At 47.3% G+C, this 21,282-nt stretch overlaps 1 protein-coding gene across 4 annotated transcripts in view; it reads left to right on the top strand.

The window, feature by feature from the left end:
- Nucleotides 1-18,059, top strand: part of CRHR2 (corticotropin releasing hormone receptor 2) — a 201,264-nt gene extending 183,205 nt beyond the window's left edge. For all 4 annotated transcript variants that reach the window (XM_082192528.1, XM_082192530.1, XM_082192529.1 and 1 more), the window contains 3 exons: nucleotides 1,251-1,386; nucleotides 5,360-5,401; nucleotides 17,766-18,059. In XM_082192528.1, the coding sequence (XP_082048654.1) occupies nucleotides 1,251-1,386; nucleotides 5,360-5,401; nucleotides 17,766-17,906 (319 nt within the window). In that variant the 3' untranslated portion in view covers nucleotides 17,907-18,059. The remainder of the gene's footprint in view (nucleotides 1-1,250; nucleotides 1,387-5,359; nucleotides 5,402-17,765) is intronic.
- Nucleotides 18,060-21,282: the final 3,223 nt, after the last annotated feature.

Below are 21,282 nucleotides of genomic sequence, written 5' to 3'. Positions count from 1 at the left end.
CTGTAACATTTCAGAAAGCAGGGGTTGGGGTTGCATGTCTGAGGTTAAGAACTCCTCGCAAATAGAAAACTAGGGTTTAGAGGAAAGCCTGGCTTGCAACCTCCTAATTTTTCACAGGGAAAGAGTTGGTAGAGTATTTAAGCTGATGATTTGCACCACCCATATCCTTAAGTGGTACAGTCCCAGGATTATACCACTACATTGTGAAATGTATAGATCAGCTCTTTGGGAGTTTGATTTTACCACACGTGTAACCGAGGGAAGTGAATTAGGACCTTGCAGAGGAATGCCCAGTTTCACAAGTGCAAACAGGGCCTTTTTAGTGGTAGCACCTGAATTGGAGAACTGTGCTTTGGGAGTGGTATGCCTGGCACCACTGAGTCTCCTTTTTTTAGCACTAGCAGAGACCTAAAAAAATAAAATACCCAGACCTTTAAATCTATTATTTTCCATTTATTCTTTGGACAGAGTTAGGGATATGGGGGGAGATTCAATTCAGTTCACATTTAGAGGTAAACCTACCTAATTTGCACTCCATGAACAAATATGTGAACCAAAACACAGCCACCATTCAAAATTCACCCTTCTCTGAATTTTGCAGTGTAGTTCTCTGGCCAAGTAATGTGCACAAAAATGCATATAACGGTGAAAACTGTGTTGCAAAAATGTGTATATTAGGCAAAAAAAATGTTTCTATTGGGATAAATCAGAACTAAAACTCTGGTTAGTTTTCCCAGTTACTTTCTTATAAATCTCAAACTGATGTGGAAATGTGGGGAAATAGGTTTAAGATTGGAAAAATGTGAACCAGACAAGAAACTGAAATTCTCCGACTCATTTATCCCTGGCTGTGTCGATACTGACTTGGGCAAGATCAGAGTCAACATTGTTGGGTTCATAGGTTTCAACTCCCTGGCTTCAGCCCTAAACTCCCAGCCACCCTGAACATGAAGCGATAAAGCAGGCTGAACGTTTGGCTATAACGTTGTGCAGATTCTCTGTAAAAAGTGGGTGAACAAATGATGGCACAAGCTATTTGGGAATCTCCTGAGTCTCATTGTCTGAAATTCTGGAATTTGGGTGGCTTTTCATCCCACACATAGCTTAGAAACTACCACAAGTCAGGCAAATCCAGTCTCATTCACTAAACATGCAATTTCAGTGTTTCATTGGTGAGATGTTGCCCTCCATCAATGTTCTCATTTTCTGCCATTTTTGTGAACTTTCCCCCTTTGATCTCCCCTTAACAGGAAGGCCGTCAAAGCAACATTAGTTCTTCTGCCTCTTCTGGGTATTACCTACATGCTTTTCTTCGTCAACCCCGGGGAAGATGATATCTCCCAGATATTTTTCATCTACTTCAATTCCTTCTTGCAGTCTTTTCAGGTAAGGGGTGTTAAAAGAAAAACACAAAATGGGCACAGTCATGGTAATTGCCTAAACTTGCTCAGCTTTGACAAGTGTGTCACTTTGTTGACCGCTAAAGCTCGCAGTCAGTGTGACTGACAAGGAATGATAGCCAAGAGAAATACCTCACGGACTGTGGATGGGTTATAACTTACGGGGTCCTTGCCGCGGGATCACATTCATCCAGTGCTTTACCAGCTGCCCTGGCTCCCGGTGGAGTACAGGGTCAGGTTTAAGGTGCTGGTTTTAACCTTTAAAGCCCTATGCAGCCTAGGACCCCCGTACCTACGGGACCGCCTCTCCTGGTATGCCCCACGGAGGACCCTACGGTCTTCAAACAAAAACATCTTGCAGGTCCCGGGCCACAGGGAGGTTAGATTGGTCTCAACTAGGGCCAGGGCCTTTTCAGTACTGGCCCCGACGTGGTGGAACACTCTGTCACAAGATACCAGGGCCATGCGGGACTTGACATCTTTCCGCAGGGCCTGCAAGATGGAGCTGTTCTGCCTGGCCTTTGGTTTAGACTCAGTCTGACCCTTATGTTTCCCTCCCCTTATGGTTTTGGGCTACTATTAAAATGAGGCTGCATTTTAAATTGTATTTTAACCCATATTTTAATAAACTGGTTTGTTTGTTTGTTTGTTTGTTTGTTTGTTTGATTATTATGTTTTATTGTAATTTTCTTGGTGTTAGCCACCCTGAGCCCGGCTCTGGCCAGGGAGGGCGGGGTATAAATAAAAATTTATATTATTTTTTTATTATTTTATTATTGAGTGAATGTTCTCCAAAGCATCTGCTATTAAGTTGTCAAAATACAGACAAGAATCAAATGGGTTTTACTTTTTGGTTAGGGCCATTTCAAGATTAGCTAAGATTTCTCTGCCCTGATTGTTCCCGAGTAACACGTTCACATGAAAAAGGGAACCGAGACCTGGCTCACAGCTTGAGCATTTTTCTCAATCCAGAGGTTCTTCTGGCTGATCAGCTGGAAGTGGTGGTCTCTGTCAGGGGATGATTAGCTGCTTGTGCTTAAAATTGTGCCCCTTCAGAGTTTGTGCGGCCCCACAAACCTCTGTGTGTGACAGAGCTCCTCAGACATGTCTGCTCTAGTCACTAGTAGAGTCTGACAGTGGCTGCCTGCGGAAGCGCTTCCAGCAAAGAAGTTCCTTAACGGAAACGCGTCTCCTGGACTCACGACGTGGCAGCTTCCGGCGCAGCATGGGTCTCCCTGCAGTTGCTTCTGACACCTCCCCGCTATTTTCGCTGGAAGTGTCTCTCACCCCTTTCTCTCCCCTGCTGTTTCCTGCCTGGGCTGCTGCGTCTCTCTCAGCATTACTGAGATCCTCCTCCAGAGACCCCTCGCTCCCCCTCCTTGTCCCTGCTTTAGCTGCTGACTCTCTCCCAGTCTCTGGGAGCCCTACCACCTCCCTTTCCTCTGATGTCAGTTCCCTGACAGTCTCTATTGCCTTTCACCAGCTCTGGGAAATAGAACTTGCCTCAATCATTTGCACCCTAATCACTTCTAGGCTGGACTGCTGTAATACAGTCTGTGTAAAATGTAAAGGGACCCCTGACCATTAGGTCCAGTCGTGGCCGACTCTGGGGTTGCGGCGCTCATCTCGCTTTATTGGCTGAGGGAGCCGGCGTACAGCTTCCAGGTCATGTGGCCAACATGACTAAGCCGTTTCTGGCGAACCAGAGCAGCACACGGAAACACTGTTTACCTTCCCGCTGGAGCAGTACCTATTTATTTACTTGCAGTTTGATGTGCTTTCAAACTGCTAGGTTGGCAGGAGCAAGGACTGAGCAGTGGGAGCTCACCCCATCATGGGATTTGAACCTCCAACCTTCTGATCAGCAAGTCCTAGGCTCTGTGGCTTAACCCACAGCGCCACCCACTTCCCTATAGTCTGTGTAGGACTGCCCTTAAAGTTAGTTTTAATAAAACTTTAGTTGGCCAAGAATGCAGATACTAGGATTCTGTCAAGAGCCAGATCAGAACATGGCGCACTGATCTCGTACCAGTTGCACTGGTGACCAGTTTGTTTCAAGGCGCTGGCATTCAAAGAGTTTGTAAAGCTCTGGGCACCCAGCAGTCAGAATTGAACCAGCTTGGAAACACCATTCCACTATGGAGTCCTTCATCTACCTTCCCCTACAACCTGAGATGTGGAAGCTTTTCTTAGTTGTGGAAACCAGAAATTCATACAAAATGCATCACACTTGGGAAAATGGCTTTGCAATCTTGTGTATATTAGGCAAAATTGCTTACAAATGAGTGTCCATTGGGAGAAATTAGCCAGTGTGGTGTAGTGGTTAAGAGTGGTAGACTCATAATCTGGGGAACCGGGTTCACGTCTCCGCTCCTCCACATGCAGCTGCTGGGTTACCTTGGCCAATCACGCTTCTCTGAAGTCTCTCAGCCCCACTCGCCTCACAGAGTGTTTGTTGTGGGGGAGGAAGGGAAAGGAGAATGTTAGCCGCTTTGAGACGCCTTAAAGGGAGTGAAAGGCGGGATATCAAATCCAAAATCTTCTTCTACTTCTAAAATGCTGATAGCATCTCCTTTAGTTGTGAATGTTTATTTTAATTTATTGATGAAACTGTTATATTGTGTATTTTAATTGTGTGGGTTTTTTAAGAATTGGTTTTATACATGTAAACCACTTACTTGGCAAGTAAGTGGAAATAATAATAATAATAATAATAATAATAATAATAATAATAATATGATGATAATAATAATAATAATAATAATAATAATAATAATAATAATAATAATAATAATATTATAATAATAATAAATAATAATAATAAATAATAATAATAGTGGTGGTGATAACAACAACAACAACAAATGTGGGGAACTGAACTTAAGAATGAAAAAATGGGGGGGGGGAATTAAAGTGAATTGTATTTTGCCCAGAATGGAAAATGTAAGCACATTTGGGATACCCACTGCAGCAGAAGCTCCTGGGGAATGTCAAGGCAATCCAAAACCATTTAGATACGACGAACAAACATTCCCTGAGAGGTTTTGCATCTTTCCAGTTGCAAGGAAATGGCCACAAAGTTAGGAAAAAACATAATTCAGGGCACCTGATCTGCACACAGCAGGCCACAGCTTCAGATCCTAGCATCTCCAGTTATGTATAATCCCGTAAGAGATTATAAGAAAGATCCCTGCACTTTATCCTGGAGAATCGCTACCAGTCAGGGTCATAGCTGTCAACTTCCCCCTTTTCTTGTGAGGAATCCTATTCGGAATAAGGGAATTTCCCTTTAAAAAAGGGAACAGTTGACAGCTATGGTCAGGGTAGACCATGCCAAGGTAGATCAGACAATGGTGTCGCCTTAAGGCAACCTCACATAGCACTTATAGAAGTGGAGTTGAGCTTTATCTTCAACCATCTGTGATATATACATGATTTCCAAGATGTAATGTCCGTTGAAAGAGATTTGTGCCCCAAACCAATTTATGAACAGCCAGCCATAGATCTAGACCAGGCATGGCTGACCTGTGGCCCTCAAAGCAACAAGGCCCATGATCAGAAGTGTTTGTTTTATTCTGTTTTACTCTGTTATTATTGCTCTCTCATAGCCACCTGGAGACTAGCTGGAGATGGGATACTTTATTTTTTTAATTGAACATACGAATGGAGTTCTAGTCCAACAGCATCTGGGGGTCTCCAAGTTAGGCACCCCTAATCTGGACAATATTAAGGATTGCTAGATAACACAGCATTACTTTGAGATGTATCTCAATAAAGCGACGACTCAAGAATCAACTTGTTGGCAGAGGAATATTGGCTGAGCGACATCAGAAGTGAAAAAAGCGAGGGCTTTGTGATGTTCAACCCCAGACATTCCAGCCTTTTTTCATGCATCTTTCTATCGTCTTTTGCAACGTGAGAAAAATAACCTCATACCAATGTCTTTCTGTTTCTTCTAGGGCTTTTTTGTGTCTGTGTTTTACTGCTTCTTAAATGGAGAGGTAAGTTTCATTATTCTCTGTCTGCACCATCCATTAGTAAAAAGTTGGTGGGGTTTTTTTTTTAGCAAAATGGAGAAGTTATGCTTCCTAATAGAAAAAGGAACATCTGGTCTTGGTTATGTTTGTCTTCCCAGCCACTCTATGAGGGAAGCCTCTGTCGGTAACCCGTGAGGCTCTTCATCTCAGGGTTGTGGGTTTGAGCCCCAGGTTGAGCAAAAGATTCCTACATTGCAATTCTATGAAATTATTTCCAATCTACAAAGGAGAGATTGAGACACCAGGCAAGTCAGTTGCTTCATAGCTTGCTGGACTGGGTCAATTCAGGATTTTCAGCATGCTTGGAGGATCTGCAACATACATCCGATTATGGATGTTATCCTCACAGCCCCTTGATATGCACAATCTTAACCCCCCCCAAAAAAAAAAATCTGGCAAAACATTCTGAATCCATATCTACACTCCAAACCTTTGCTTTGAAATACAGTCATACCTCGGGTTACAGCCGATTTAGGTTGCGTTTTTTCGAGGTGCAGACCACTGAAACCCAGAAGTACCGGAACGGGTTATTTCTGAGTTTCTGCAGTCATGCATGCGCAGAAGCGCTAAATCACACTTTGCGTATGCACAGAAGTGCCGAATCGCAACCTGTGTGCGCGCAGACGCGGGTTGAGAAGCTGCGGGTTGCAAATGTGCATCCCGCACAGATCACGTTCGCATCCCGAGCATCCACTGTATACCATATTTTTCAGTGTATAAGACAATGCTTTTTGCTAAAAATAATAGGCAAAAATTGGGTGTTGTCTTAGATAGTGAATGCAGAGGAGGGATGTGCAATTAATGGCAGCAGCAAGCAGGAGACTGGAAGCAGCAATTGAGCGGGTGATTGGTGGCTGCGGCAAGGCCTGCTGGCGCTTGGCTGTGGCTGCGGCAATTGGGCAGGCGATTGGCGGCTGCGGCAAGTGGGTGGGTGGGATGTTGGCAGCGGTGAGCGGGCAGACAATTGGTGGCTGTGGAGAGGTGTGAGATCGGCAGTCGTTGTGGCAAGTGATCGGCAGTGGCGGGGCAGGCGGGTGAGCGATTGGCGGAAGTTACCTCCCCCACCCCCCAAAAAAGCTAAACAACTTAATTTCTTAATTTGGAGTTAAAAAAATAGGGGTCGTCTTATACATGGGGGCATCTTATACATGGAAAAATATGGTACATCTCAAAAAGTAGAGTTCAGATGCAGCAAACAAGCGTGCACACCAGGAAACTGGAGTAAATGGATATAGCAAATGCAAAATTACAGGGAGGGATCATGGTTCAATCCCCTCCCCTTGGCATCTCCAGGTAGGACTGGGAATACCCTCTGCCCCAAACACTGGAGAGCCTGTGCCAGCCAGTGTAGACAATACTGAGCTACACCAGGTATTTGACTCAGAATAAGGCAACTTCCATATCGACAACCTCAGATATGCAGATGACACAACCTTGGTGGCAGAAAGTGAGGAGGAATTAAAGAACCTTTTAATGGGGGTGAAAGAGGAGAGCGCAAAATATGGTCTGAAGCTCAACATCAAGAAAACGAAGATCATGGCCACTGGTCCCATCACCTCCTGGCAAATAGAAGGGGAAGAAATGGAGGCAATGAGAGATTTTACTTTCTTGGGCTCCATGATCACTGCAGATGGTGACAGCAGCCACGAAATTAAAAGACGCCTCCTTCTTGGGAGAAAAGCAATGACAAACCTAGACAGCATCTTAAAAAGCAGAGACATCACCTTGCCAACAAAGGTCTGTATAGTAAAAGCCATGGTTTTCCCAGTAGTGATGTATGGAAGCGAGAGCTGGACCATAAAGAAGGCTGATCGCCAAAGAATTGATGCTTTTGAATTCTGGTGCTGGAGGGGACTCTTGAGAGTCCCATGGACTGCAAGAAGATGAAACCGATCCATTCTTAAGGAAATCAGCCCTGAGTGCTCACTGGAAGGACAGATCGTGAAGCTGAGGCTCCAATACTTTGGCGACCTCATGAAAAGAGAAGACTCCCTGGAAAAGACCCTGATGTTGGGAAAGATGGAGGGCACGAGGAGAAGGGGACGACAGAGGACGAGATGGTTGGGCAGTGTTCTTGAAGCTACCAGCATGAGTTTGACCAAACTGCGAGAGGCAGTGGAAGACAGGAGTGCCTGGCGTGCTCGGGTCCATGGGGCCACGAAGAGTCGGACACGACTAAAGGACTAAACAACAACAAAGGCAACTTCCTACATGATCTTCTGGTGGTGGTGCACTCTCTGGGAAAACAGCTCCCCGACTCTCTGGCTGACAGTGCAACAACATCTTCCACTGTTTGTACATTTGCCGAGCAAGAACTTTGCAAGAACCATTTGCTTTAACAAGAGTTTTAAAGCTGGCTTCTATACAGACATGCACACACATCTTGCTCCCATTTCCTCACTGCAGGCCGTTTAATCCCTTTGCACTCTGGGGAGAAGTTTCCCATCTTCCTTCACGGAGCCATGAATTGTGCGCTCATCCCCTCCACTCAAGCAGAGCAACACCCTAATAGTTTTCTCCCCTCTCCCTGTGCGGAGGACTTTTCAGAGCCATCAGCAACAGCACCGTTTTTCTCTTTCCATTCTGCCTTTTCTGAGTTGACCCATTCCATCCCATTAGCCAGGTATAACAGCATTTGATTGCGATAATTTCGGGACTCATTTGCTTCCCTTTCTGCCCGCATGATTCCCTGCTCTCCACCTGCCGCCCTGTGCAAAGTAGAAAGGCCTTTTCCATGTGCCTCTTGCTTGGCACTTGCAATTATTCTAAGGCTTCTTGAAACATACAAATAGGGAGGCAAGTCCTTCCTATGTCAACCCACCACATTTGGCGGCTTTCTCCAGCTTACCAGGCTGCCGCTGCCTCTTTGCATTGTTCAGTCCATCAATGGCACACTTATGTGAGTCACTCCAGACACAGGAGAGAGAGAAAGAAGATGGGATAAAACAAGATAATGTTATTTTGTCGGGGTTCCGCACCAAGGGTTGGAATGCTTGTCCAGATGCCAAAGACCCATGTCCCACCAGGGGGCCTGTTCTCATGCACACACACACAAACACACACTCATGAGGGCCACCTCTCATCATCCATGCTCCAGGGTCTCTTTGAGTGCTTTTGTCTAGCTAGTATGTGCTCTTGGACTGTGATAATGCTTCTTGCTTGCCTGGATAACAACAACAACAACAACAACAACAACAACAACAACAATAAATAATTTATTTATACCCTGTCCTCCTGAGCTGGCCGTGGGATGTAGTCCTGGAATTTGAAAAGGTTCCTCTACCCTGTTTTATAATTTGCCTGGCGAGTTCCCGCCTCTCCCCGGTAGGAATAAAGACACATGACACCATTATTTTAGGTTAATGGGCTAAAATTGGCCACAACTTTATTGGTTACAGGAAAAGAGCAGTATTGGCTTAGGCATTGGTCCTATCTGACTATCTGGCTTCAGCCTGTTTGCTTGAAGACCAGGAAGGGTTAACACCAGTAGGAGGAGTCCTGCTGATGCACATCAACTAGGGACTCCCCCGGGGTCACTGTTCAGGGGCGCACTTTAGGCCCTGACCTCCATAGGCTTTGGACGAGGCCAAGCCCCCCAGAATCCTTTACCGGACTACCCTTCAACATTTGGGGGAGGTGATGGTGCTCCCCCAACACATCTACATAGCAATACCCCGACCAATGCCTAACCGCCAAACCAAGAAGTTGTGACGATTTGCTACGAGGTAGGCAAAAAAAACCCAAATGGCCGGTGCCAATTTGCCAAGTGGAAAAAATTCCTACCAGGCCCCTCAACGGCGACCAACCAAGGTCCATAGCAAGGTCAGAAGGGGAACCTTGAAGGGCGGGCGCGTGGGAAAACCAACGTAGCTGAGCAGCCAAAGACGGAGATCCCAGGCTGCGCTTGCCTTAAATGAGGCAAGCCACACACCGATTGGCTGGCTCAGGGGATGACATGGCCCCAGGATTCCCCTGATCGCGCAGGGCCTGGGAGCCAGCCTCCGCGCACGTGTTGGGGGCATGAAGCCTGCAACACCACCTCCTCCTGATGTCGGAAGTGGTTTTTACAACAAAATGCTGTTGTGCTGAAGAGCAGTAGGATGAATTTTTGAAATATAATGAAATTGCAGCAGTTGGGAGGGTGTTCGAGGAAAAGAGGTGAGTGTTTGGTTTAAGCCTTCCCTTCCCCTTCCGTCCTTTCCTGATGCAAACCACCCCTTCTCCATGGCAATGGCAAGGAGAAGGGGCTGCCAGGGCACGGTTACCTGGGGATAGGGAATGGGGAGAGGCCAGCGGTGGATGTGAAAGCCTCGTGGGACAGAGGTTTAGCCTTTGCATCCAAAGGACCTTTGCTTTGTGAAGTCGCCCTCCTCCTCAGCATCTGTGATCCATCGCTCTGCCTTCTGCAGGGCTCTCCAGGGTGCTTTGCAACACCACCTGCCTTCTCTCAATATAGTTTTATGCCATTCCCAGAATCTCTGCTGCACTTTCAGTGTCAGTGCCATCACAGGCAAATTGCACTTCTTTTCCATTCCCCGGGTGCACTTCAAAAAGTTTGCCAGAGGCTGAGGAGAGAGAGAGAGAGAGAGAACAGGCTGAAGGAGAAAATTGCTTGCATCTTTCTTTTCCATTTTCCTTTCTCCTTCTGTGATGGAACTCTTATTTGGGCACTTCCCTGGCTTTTTTCTGGCCCACATATAGGACCAGTCTGGATAGTTGGCCTTGGTGAAGATTTGACGTTTGCATCCCCAAAAAGTTTTTGATTAGAGTTTCTACGGAAATGAGGCTGCATTTTAATGTTGTATTTTAATCTTGTTTTTAAGTTGTATTTTAATAATTTGTTTTTATACCTGGTGTTAGCCACCCTGAGCCTGGTCTTGGCTGGGGAGGGCGGGGTATAAATTATTATTATTATTATTTTCAGGTATCGGAGCTGGAATCCCTCATGTAAGTTTTTTCCAGTGAAAAATAAGAAACCACCATGCTAAATGCAAGATGAGATATAGTCAAGATGAGATGTAGTTTGAAGCAGTGGGCTGGAGGCAAGGAGACCTGAGTTCAATTTCCCCATGCAGTGATGCAGACAGTCCCTTGGTTCTGTGGCCCATATAGCTCTGGGCCTCAGCTCCCTATCTGTGAAATGGGGACATGTGCTGGTTTTCACCCTTTGCCTTGCAAACTTTAGGTTTAATTTCCTTAGGACGGGGATCTTTCTTCTGTGCCCTTGAGGTAAAAAACAACAACGATGTACGCTGATGAGGATATTCAGAATATTATCCTTACCATTATTATTGGCATACTGCACAGAGTTGTTCGGAGGAGTGTGTCTGGCCTTGTACAGCAGAAATAGTCGTAAGGTTTGTGGACTCCTGTTTGGAGTCAGCCGGATGACCTTTAACTTTAATAATAATAATAATAATAATAATAATAATAATAATAATAATAATAATTTACTTATATCCCTCCCTCCCCAGCCGAAGCCAGGCTCAGAGCGGCTAACAACAGTAAAAATAACACAGTTTACATAAAATCACAATCAGTTAATTGAAATACATTCTATAATCAATTCATTCTAAAATCAATTCAGAGTCAAATTAATGGCAACCATTGGCCAAAAGCCTGGTGGAACAGCTCTGTCTTGCAGGCCCTGCAGAAAGATGTCAAGTCCCGCAGGGCCCTGGTCTCTTGTGACAGAGCGTTCCACCAGATCGGGGCCACAGCCAAAAAAGCCCTGGCTCTGGTCGAGGCCAGCCTAACCTCCCTGTGGCCCGGGACCGCCAAGATGTTTTACTATTTTGGAAAGGGCTTTCTAAGCCAAAAGAGCTACCCTCTGAGGAAACAGAGCTTCGAACACCCTTCCATCAGTACAGTGGTACCTCTGGTTATAGACGCTTCAGGTTACATACGCTTCAGGTTACAGACTCCGCTAACCCAGAAATAGTACCTCGGGTTAAGAACTTTGCTTCAGGATGAGAACAGAAATCGCATGGCAGCAGCGGAAGGCCCCATTAGCTAAAGTGGTGCTTCAGGTTAAGAACAGTTTCAGGTTAAGAACGGACCTCAGGAACGAATTAAGTACTTAACCCGAGGCACCACTGTACTTAGGCTTGCTTGCATGGAGCTCCCAGGCCCAGAATGAGCTGGCCGTGGTCCTGAACACTCAGGTCCCATAGCTTGGACTCTCTAAAACAGTGTTTTTCAACCACTGTTCCGCGGCACACTAGTGTGCCGCGAGATGTTGCCTGGTGTGCCGTGGGAAAAATTAAAAAATTCGAAATATTTTTTTTTAAGTCAAATTTTCGATTGGGGCGCCGTCCCCGGAGGGAGGCGGGCGAGTCGGGCGGCGAGAGGCGGGGCGGTGGCGGCGAGGAGAGGCCGCCCAGCGCGGGGCTCTCGCCGTCTGCCTGCCTGGCTGCCTGCCTGCGAGCTCGGCGGGCAGCGCCTCCATCCGCAGCGCCCGCCTCGCACGTCTCATTCCCTGCCCCTGCCAAAGCTCACCCAGCCAAGCCGCGCTCTCCTTCCTGCCTCGCTTTGCTGCCTCCTCCCCCCCCCCAAGCTTGGAGGTTCCCCGGCGCCGGCCCGCAGGTTTGACCCCCTTCTCACACCTGTTCGCGCTCCTTGCACGGAAAGGGGCGGATGGGGAAGAACGGGGCTCGCCGCTGCCTCCGCTCGCCCTCCCCCCCTCCTTCGTGCGTCCCTCCCGGCGTGACGCTGCGCGCTGACGTCATGGGGCTGTAACGTGGTGTGCCTCGATATTTTTTTCATGAAACAAGTGTGCCTTTGCCCAAAAAAGGTTGGGAAACACTGCTCTAAAACAAACCCTGCAGACTTCAGCCTGGAACAGGAGGCGGTCCTGTTGTCGCCAGTTTTAACTTCCTTTTTCCCATATCAATTTAATGCAGGGGCAAACCAACATGGTGCCCTACAAATGTTCCTGGACCACAACACCCCTCATCCCTGTTCACCGGCCATGCTGTCGGCGTCTGATAGGAGTTTAAATCCAGGCTCCATATTGGCCGCCTCTGACCAAGAGGCTCAAAACGCATTCTAAGTGAAGTCTCTCATCACAAGGCATTGGGCGTCCTCTTGCTTTCTCTCACCAGTCCCCACCAGGCAGCCTTAAAAAGGTAAAGGGACCCCTGATCATCAGGTCCAGTCGTGGCCGACTCTGGGGTTGCGGCGCTCATCTCGCTTTATTGGCCGAGGGAGCCGGCATACAGCTTCCGGGTCATGTGGCCATCATGACTAAGCCGCTTCTGGCGAACCAGAGCAGCGCACGGAAACGCCGTTTACCTTCCCACTGGAGTGGTACCTATTTATCTACTTGCACTTTGATGTGCTTTTGCCAGACTGTTTATTTTGGCACACCACTCCAATATATTTGCCAAACTCCAGCAAGTATAAGGTGGCTTCCTATACTCCTGTGCCATTTTAAGCACCGCGGGTATACTTTTTAAAATTTCCCTCCCCTTTCGCCAGGCGAAAACGTTTCTCTATAACCAGGTTTTGGGCTGATTAACATTTTATGTGCTTGTGGGAAGAGGGTTCATTTTTGTTTTGTTACGTAAGCTGCCTTTAGTGTCCGCTGCTTCTAACTTTGTTTTTTTGTAAGCTGCCTTGTAAGCGTCTAATCGAAAGGCAGACTAAACTTTAAAATAAACAAAAGCCTTTTCTTTACAAATTAGAAAGGAGAGATTATACAATTGCCTTTGCAAAGGCAGTGCCTTCCAGAAGTTTTGTGCTGCAAATCCCACCAGCACGAACCAGCAAAACTGAACTGATGGGATTTGGCAACGGAAACATCTGCAGGGCACTCACCTGTTGAAGGCTAACCTAGACAGACAGCTGGAGGGTAGATTTATCTGCTCCCATCACATCTGGGAAACGGGGCAGTTATTTTCCATGCCAAGGGAATACATCGTATTCATCTGACTGGAAAAACAATCTTGCAGATCAACTACTTCTGACGTTTCGCCAGCAGATTCAATTGTTTCCTCCTAGCGTGAATTAAGAGCGACAGCCACTTTCCAGCCGTGGAGAAAGAGGAGTCCTGCCATTTCTCCTCCGATCCATTTGAAGCAAGCTGGCTTTTTTATTTATAACAGCGGTGTTTATAGATAAGCATCTATGTGGTGCCCATAATTGATGTATTTTCTCTTGAGGAAGCAGGGGGGCAAATCCCTTGGTGATTCAAAACACTAGAAGGGGGGAATTGTTCAGCAATACCTGCCATTCCATCATTATTGAGCCTTAGTTGTAACCAACAGCTCTGCAGGGCAGAAAGCACATCCATTCATTCCTTGTCCTCTAACTAATCTCCCCTACCAGCTGGAAACCACACAAAAATGGGCTTTCTGTCCTTTTCTGTTGTTTAAGGTTATCTCTCTGCCTTGGCTGCTAACCATCCTTGCCCCTCTGCCTTCAAGCTGCCAGGGAAGATTAGACTAGATGAGAGAGATAATGGAGAGGAATATCAGGAAGAAGAAGCAGTTTCTTCTTCTCTCCATTGTGACTTCACACCCGCTTTGCCTCCCTCTCTCCTCTCTGTTAGGAAGGAGCTCTGAAAAGCAAACCGCAGGCTCTTTTTAGCAGGTGCTAAACATGGCCTGCAGCTCACATTTCAGGTCACGGAAGAGTCAGGCTCTATATCTGATCAAATCCAAGAGGTTTGAAGCTTGGAACTCTCGCCTCAGAGGTGTCATCACAGCTTCCAGTCCGTTGCAAAAGATAAAATAATAATGGTCGTTTATTTTGGTTGGCAAATGACTATGCCAGCTTCTTCTCAGCTAAAAGTATCCAAAGCCACTTGCATTCAAATAGAAATACAGCAATCCAATCGTGTGTGTGTGTGTGTGTGTGTAGGGATTTTTAGAAGCTGGATTTTATGCTTACCATATTTTTCACCCTATAGGATGCACTTTTCCCCCTCCAAAAATGAAGGGGAAATGTGTGTGCGTCCTATGCGGCGAATGCAGGCTTTCACTGAAGCCTGGAGAGCGAGAGGGGTCGGTACGCACCAACCCCTCTCGCTCTCCAGGCTTCAGGAGAGCCCCAGCGCCAGCCCCACAAGGTCGGGGGACAGAGGGAGGCGGAACGCCGCCATCCCGCTGTCTCCCAAAGTGGTTTGGAGGCTGACGGCGGGGAGACCCCGCTGCCTGCCCCGCAAGCTCCGGGGACAGCTGGGAGGCGCAGCGCGTCTCCCCGCTGTCCCCGGACCTGATCTGAAGGCGGGCTGCGGGGAGAAGAGCGCTTCTCCCCGCTGCCGGCCCCACAAGTGCCTGGGGGGAAATATTTTTTTCCCCTTTATTTCCCCCCAAAAAAACTTGATGCGTCCTATGGGCCGGTGCGTCCTATGGGGCGAAAAATACAGTATTTCTGTGCTGCTAGAGGACCAGATGTTAACATGTTAATCAGAGTTGCACAGCTAAGGCTTGAGCAGCGAGGTCGCAGGGATTCAAACCGCCGACCTTCTGATCGGCAAGACCTAGGCTCTGTGGTTTAACCCACAGCGCCACCAATGTCCCTCAACCCTGTTCTTATGTGCTGCCAAAGTTTTCTGTTGCCATTTGAGGGTGGGGTGCTGCTGTTTTGTGTATGCTGTGTGTGCAAATTGCAGGTGTTTTGAATGAATCTGTTAAACAGCAATGTGTTTATGTTTCTAAATGTGTTCCGAGTCGCCTGGAGACATTTGGGCAACAAGCAACTAACCAGTCTAACTCCCACCATCCCTGACCGCTGGTGCTGCTAGCTAGGGATCATGGGAGTTGTAGTCCAAAAACAGCTAGAGACCCAAGTTTGGGACTAGACAATAGACACTGTAAATAAGGCAGTGTGGAATGCGGTTCTCATCTTTGGGAAATATCGATTCCGCAGAGAAGGAATCACCCAAGGTGGCTGATTTCATTTGTAGTCCCAATATGCCAGCTCTGAGAAACCTGAACTTGCAATCAGCTATTCATTCAACTGTAGAAAGACACTGTGTGAGGAGTCAGCCATAAAGGGCTGTGAGTGAGTGAATGTGCAGCATTGATAGCCTGGAAAATCTCTCTCTAAGCAGCAGGTTTTGCAATAGCAAGAATGTCCTAGGAGCACCAAGCAACAATCTGCCTCATTGTACGCATGACTTTTATTACGAATTCAGCAGCCTGGGAGCTTGCTTGTCATAATAGCCCGTTATGAATCACGATTTAACTGATGAGCTACCCACCTGCCCGCACAGCGCTGTTGAGAGAAGCTTTTCAGGCCTCGCTCAGGAAGGAGACATGCGGTTACGAAAGCATCCGCCAGAAATCAGAACCACCAGATTTGTAGGACCAGGAGGGCATCGCTACTCAGCAAGGCGTTTGCTAAGGGGCAGGGAACCTTTTTAGTTCCGAGGCCCATGTTTGCTCACATGCAGTCTTCTGGAGGTGACATGCCGGAGGCAAAAAAAAAAAAGGTGGATCAGCAAGTCTGCCTTTGGTCCACATGGACAGAGCACTCCCCATGGTCTTTCCTAGCCCTACCTAGAGGCGGTATTGGGGATGAAACCTAGGAACCTCCTGCATGCAAGGCAAACACTGTCCCACTGAGCCACAGCTCTCCCCTCTCCTGACCAAATCCTAGTCTCACAACCAAGATTCACGGGGCTATGAGAGGATGTCCCTCTGCTCAGTTGGCCTCCAGGTTAGCTCCTCCCCAAAGCAAAGAAATTACCTCTAACACACAGTCTCGTACAATTGCACAGATGGTAAAGGTAAAGGGACCCCTGACCATCAGGTCCATTTGTGGCCGACACTGGGGTTATGGGCTCATCTCGCTTTATTGGTCGAGGAAGCCGGTGTACAGCTTCCGGGTCATGTGGCCAGCATGACTAAGCCGCTTCTGGCGAACCAGAGCAGTGCACAGAAACGCTGTTTACCTTCCCGCTGGAGTGGTACCTATTTATCTACTTGCATTTTGACATGCTTTCGAACTGCTAGGTTGGCAGCAGCAGGGACCGAGCAACGGGAGCTCACCCCGTCGCGGGGATTCGAACCGCCAATCTTCTGATCGGCAAGTCCTAGGCTCTGTGGTTTAACCCACAGCGCCACCCGCGTCCCACCGCACAGTTGGTAGGGACCCCCAGATTCACCTGGTCCAGCCCCCTGCAATGCGGGAATCTCAACTAAAGCATTCATGACAGATGGACACCCAATGTCTGCTTAAAAACCTCCAAGGAAGGAGAATCTATTGCCTCCTGACTGTGGCACTGCGTCCTTTATTGGTGTTGGGGGGCAGGATCAGGCAGGACCAGGGGCTGGGTGTGGAGGCTTGGGGCCTCTGTCTCACCACCAGGCAGGCTTGGGGCATGGAGAGTTCACAGGGCCACACTGCACGGCCTGCTTGAGGGAGCCCAGCCAGCCATCGCGGCCATGTGCCTGGGGCTACGGCCACCCTGTCCCTCTGCACGCAACACCCCTGTCTCCTGAGGAAGCCCATTCAACTGTCCAACAGCTCTTACTGTCAGAAAGTTCTTCCTGATATTTAGTACTACCCTCCGGAGCAGGAAAATACAAGCTTGTTCCCTCTTCCATGTGACAGCCCTTGAGATATTTGTTGTTGTTGTTTTTAAAAAAATATTTATTAGAGTTTCCATTTTTTTACAAACAAAAAGAAAAAAGCAAACATAAAAACATTAAAAACACATAAATTTCACAACTTATTTTCTCATAACTTATTTCCCGGACCTCCTCGTACCTCCCCTTCTTGTATATCCAATTCAAATTATTTATACAGCAAATCCTTATCTCAAAGCATTACAGCTTAAAAAGAAAAGAAAGAAAAAAGAAACACCTTATTTTCTCTCCAACATCTTAGATTATTATAACTTTAAATTCTTACTTACAAATAGAAAACCATTTTATCATAATTACAGCTTGAAAACACTTAATTTCAGTCCAACATCATTCAACATTCCTTAATTTTACAATATTTTTGTAAATAGTCCTTAAATTTTTTCCAGTCTTCTTCTGCCGAGATATTTGAAGGTGCTTATCGTATCTGCTCTCAGACTCCTCTTCCTTGGGCTAAACATACCCAGCTCTTTCAACCATTCCTCATCAGGCTTGGTTTCCAGACCTTTGATCACCTTGGTTGCCCTCCTCTGCACATGTTCCAGCTTGGCTGCCCAGAACGGGACACAGGGCTCCCGGTGGGGTCCGACAAAGGCAGAACTGATTGGAATTGCCACTTCCCTTGACTGTTGATGCAGCCTAGAATTGCATTAGCTTTTCTTGCTGCTGCATCACACCGTTGACTCACTGCTGATTTTCACCCTCTTTCTTTCTCTCTCTCTCCTTCCCACTAGGTACGTTCTGCAGCCCGGAAGAGATGGCACCGCTGGCAAGACCACCACTCCCTTCGCGTCCGCGTGGCCCGAGCCATGTCCATCCCAACCTCTCCGACAAGGATTAGTTTTCACAGTATAAAACAGACGGCAGCCGTGTGACAAGCCCCAGCCAACCACCAGCTGACTATGGAGTTTTGTTCTCTTTCCTCCTTCTCCTCATACTCATTCCTACACCAGAAAAATACTCTTTCTCCCTGTGTTCTTTTTTCTCTTTTTAACCCCTTGGTTGTCACAATTCCTCCTCGTCCATGTGGTAGACCCCTGAGGGTCATCTAGTCCAACCCCCCTGCAATGCAGGAATCGCAGCTAAAGCATCCATGACAGATGGCCACCCAACCTCTGCTTAAAAAGGAAGGAGAGTCCACAACCTTCGGAGGGAGTGCCACAGCCCTTACTGTCTTCTCCATTTATTGCTTTCCCACACTCTCCCCTCCAGAAATACCCTATGCTTTGAAAACCCAAATAGGAGAACTGCAACCATAATAATAATTTATTATTTATACCCCGTCCATCTGGCTGGGTTTCCCCAGCCACTCTGTGCGGCTTCCAACAAAATATTAAAATACAATAGTCCATCAAACATTAAAAGCTTCCCTAAACAGGGCTGCCTTCAGATGTCTTCTAAAAGTCTGGTAGTTGCTTTTCTCTTTGACATCTGGTGGGAAGGCGTTCCACAGGGCAGGTGCCACCACCAAGAAGGCCCTCTGCCTGGTTCCCTGGCTTCTCGCAGGGAGGGAACCGCCAGAAGGTCCTCAGAGCTGGACCTCAGTGTCCGGGCAGAACGATGGGGGTGGAGACACTCCTTCAGGTATACTGGGCCAAGGCCGTCATGGGGAATCTCTGGACGGGCCCATACAACCCCACTGTAACAGGGAACCTACCCTCATTTCAGGGAGACCCTGAACTTCTGTTTCCTGGGGATCCTGCTAAATGAAGGGATCATATGCGAGAGACCATTGCCTTTCGAAAACTAACAAGCCAATCCTATGCAAGTTTACTCAGCTTTAAATCCCAAGTGAGTGTGCACAGGTCTGCCGCCTTATTTATTTTATTTATAAACCAAAATTGACTGCAGGAATCGTGGTTAGGAACATGGGAAGCTGCCTGGCATCAGTGCAGACCAATGGTCGATCTAGGGCGGTATTGTGTACACTGACCGGCCACGGCTGTCCAGGGTTTTGGATTGGGGCCTCTCCTAGCCCTGCCTTGATGCAAGGACCTCCTAAAGGTTGATGCAAGCCTATCTGCTCCCAGCGAGCTCTGGGCCTAGAGCCAAAGAAATCTAAAGTTGGAAGAGACCCCAACGGTCATCTAAACCAACCACCTGCCGTGCCGGAATCACAGATAAGGAATCCCTGCCAGGTGGTCCTTTCCCTACTATTGAACAGTCTTGAAACCCTAGTCTTGAAGCTCTGTGCCAATTTTATTTTATTTTAAGAATGCTGCGTTTTAGGAACAGCCCTCAACCTCTAACGTTGTTTAAAATGACGCACACAAACACGACCTCACAATTCTGGGTGGTTTCAAGTTGTAGGATCTGTGCTACTGGTCAGTAATGGCACCTTGGGTCCACCTCTAAACGACTGCAGCTTTGACAAGGCCACATTCCACCCATCATTCCACCCATCTGGGGCCAAGCTACCAGAAGGAAAGTCACATTACCAGAGCTACACAATACTGCGGATGGAGGGCTGGGATATTGCATCACCCACCCAAAAGAAGCCCCACCTAAAAGGCAGGGAGCCAGAACACACACACACCCTATTACCAGCATCTGTGCAATTGTCCTGCAGAAATAACCCGTCTGGAAATGTCTCATCCTTCTCAGTAGCCTTACTCCCCCATCCCCTTGCCACCTGTGTGGGTTGCCAATCACAGCCCGCAGAAGGTTCTAGCCCTCAAGAATTTCATGTTTCTCCATTGGCCTTTCATGTCCCTGTTTTCGTCATTTGTGGAGCACCGGTAACCTGAATGCAACAGCAACAAAATATCTAGCCGCCTTGTGATCTTACTCTCCTAGAGGCCTGGAGGTGAAGCTCACTTAGCTTGGCGATTTACAAGCCTGTTTCAATTTCCAAGACAACACTCCCCCACCACCACCACCTACCCAAAAAAGGTGGAAATGTGAGGAATGGAGGGTTAGAAACTGCACACGGACCTTCTCCGCTGTTTTCAAGGTGTTGGGAGCAGAATTTGCCTTCTGTGCTAAATACTGGTGGTGCTGGCAGACGAAGCTTTTAAATGGACCATCTCTGTAGTATTTCTCTCTCAGATTGTCTTTTTGTTCACCTCTCCTTCACCACTGAGCTTTGAAAGAGTGCTGACCAGCTTCTTCAGCGGCCTTTGCTTTTCCCTGGAAAGAGGACAACCGAAAGATTTCTCAACTTCTTTTGATGGAGGCTCAGAAATGAGCTGGTTTTTTTTTCTAAAGGGAAACACGATACAAAGATGATGGTGACACTGCAGCTGTGAGGCTTGCATTGCATCAAGAGTGTCTTGTCTGCATTGGGGAATGCAGTAGACAATCCTCGGGGGCTTTTTATGTCACACTGATGATATGGTGTAAATATTTTCAATAATAAACACTTCTTCTGTTTTGGGTTTCTATGGATTTGGAGAGTTTTGTTCTTGCCGTTGTTTAACCGGAAAGAAGACGGGAATAGCATTGGTTTATTGGCTGGAACACGATTTGGGTTGCGTGGCAAGATCCGAAACACACACACACACACACACACACACACACACACACTTGGTTGAATAAAGACACATGGCCTTAAATATTTAAGGTTAATGGGCTAAAAAAGGCCACAACTTTATTGGTTACAGGTGATGAGCAGTATTGGCTTAGGCATTGAATCTAACCGACTATATCTGACTCCAGCACATCTGCAGGGAGTCCGGAAAGGGTTAACCACCAGTAGGGAGAATCCTGCTGATGCACATCAACTAGGAACTCCCCTGGGGGTCACTGATAGGGGGCGTGCCTTAGGCCCTCACCTCCCCAGGCTTCGGACAGGACCATGCCCCCCAGAATCCTTTAACAGAACACCCTTCCATATGCGGGGAGGTGATGGCACGACCTCCACTCTTCTCTTCTCCAGAAACATTCCAATGCTTAACCGCCAAACCTTAAAAAGTTGTGACAATTTGCTACGAGGTAGGCGAAAACCAAGTGGCTGGTGCCAATTTGCCAAGTGGAAAAATTCCTACCAGGCCCCTCATCGATACGATAATCTTTATTGTCATTGTCCCATACAGAACAACAAAATTGAAAATCTGCATCAGACATTCAGAAACCAACAAGCCTGCTATCCCAGCCATCCCAGTCTGGTTAGCCCCCTAAAAACTCTGATACCCCATAATTAAATACAATATACTCCCATAGAGACTACCATACACTGCGTTTAAAACCAAAATTGCAGTTGGATAGAAACTGTTTCTCAGGCGGCTAGTCCTAGTCTTTATAACCCTGTAC

Source organism: Podarcis vaucheri (genome assembly GCF_965113315.1).
Source record: "Podarcis vaucheri genome assembly, chromosome: 12".
In the NCBI taxonomy this organism is placed as follows: domain Eukaryota; kingdom Metazoa; phylum Chordata; class Lepidosauria; order Squamata; family Lacertidae; genus Podarcis; species Podarcis vaucheri.
Note: the sequence above shows the minus strand (reverse complement) of the source record. Positions and strands in the feature narration are given on the sequence as shown.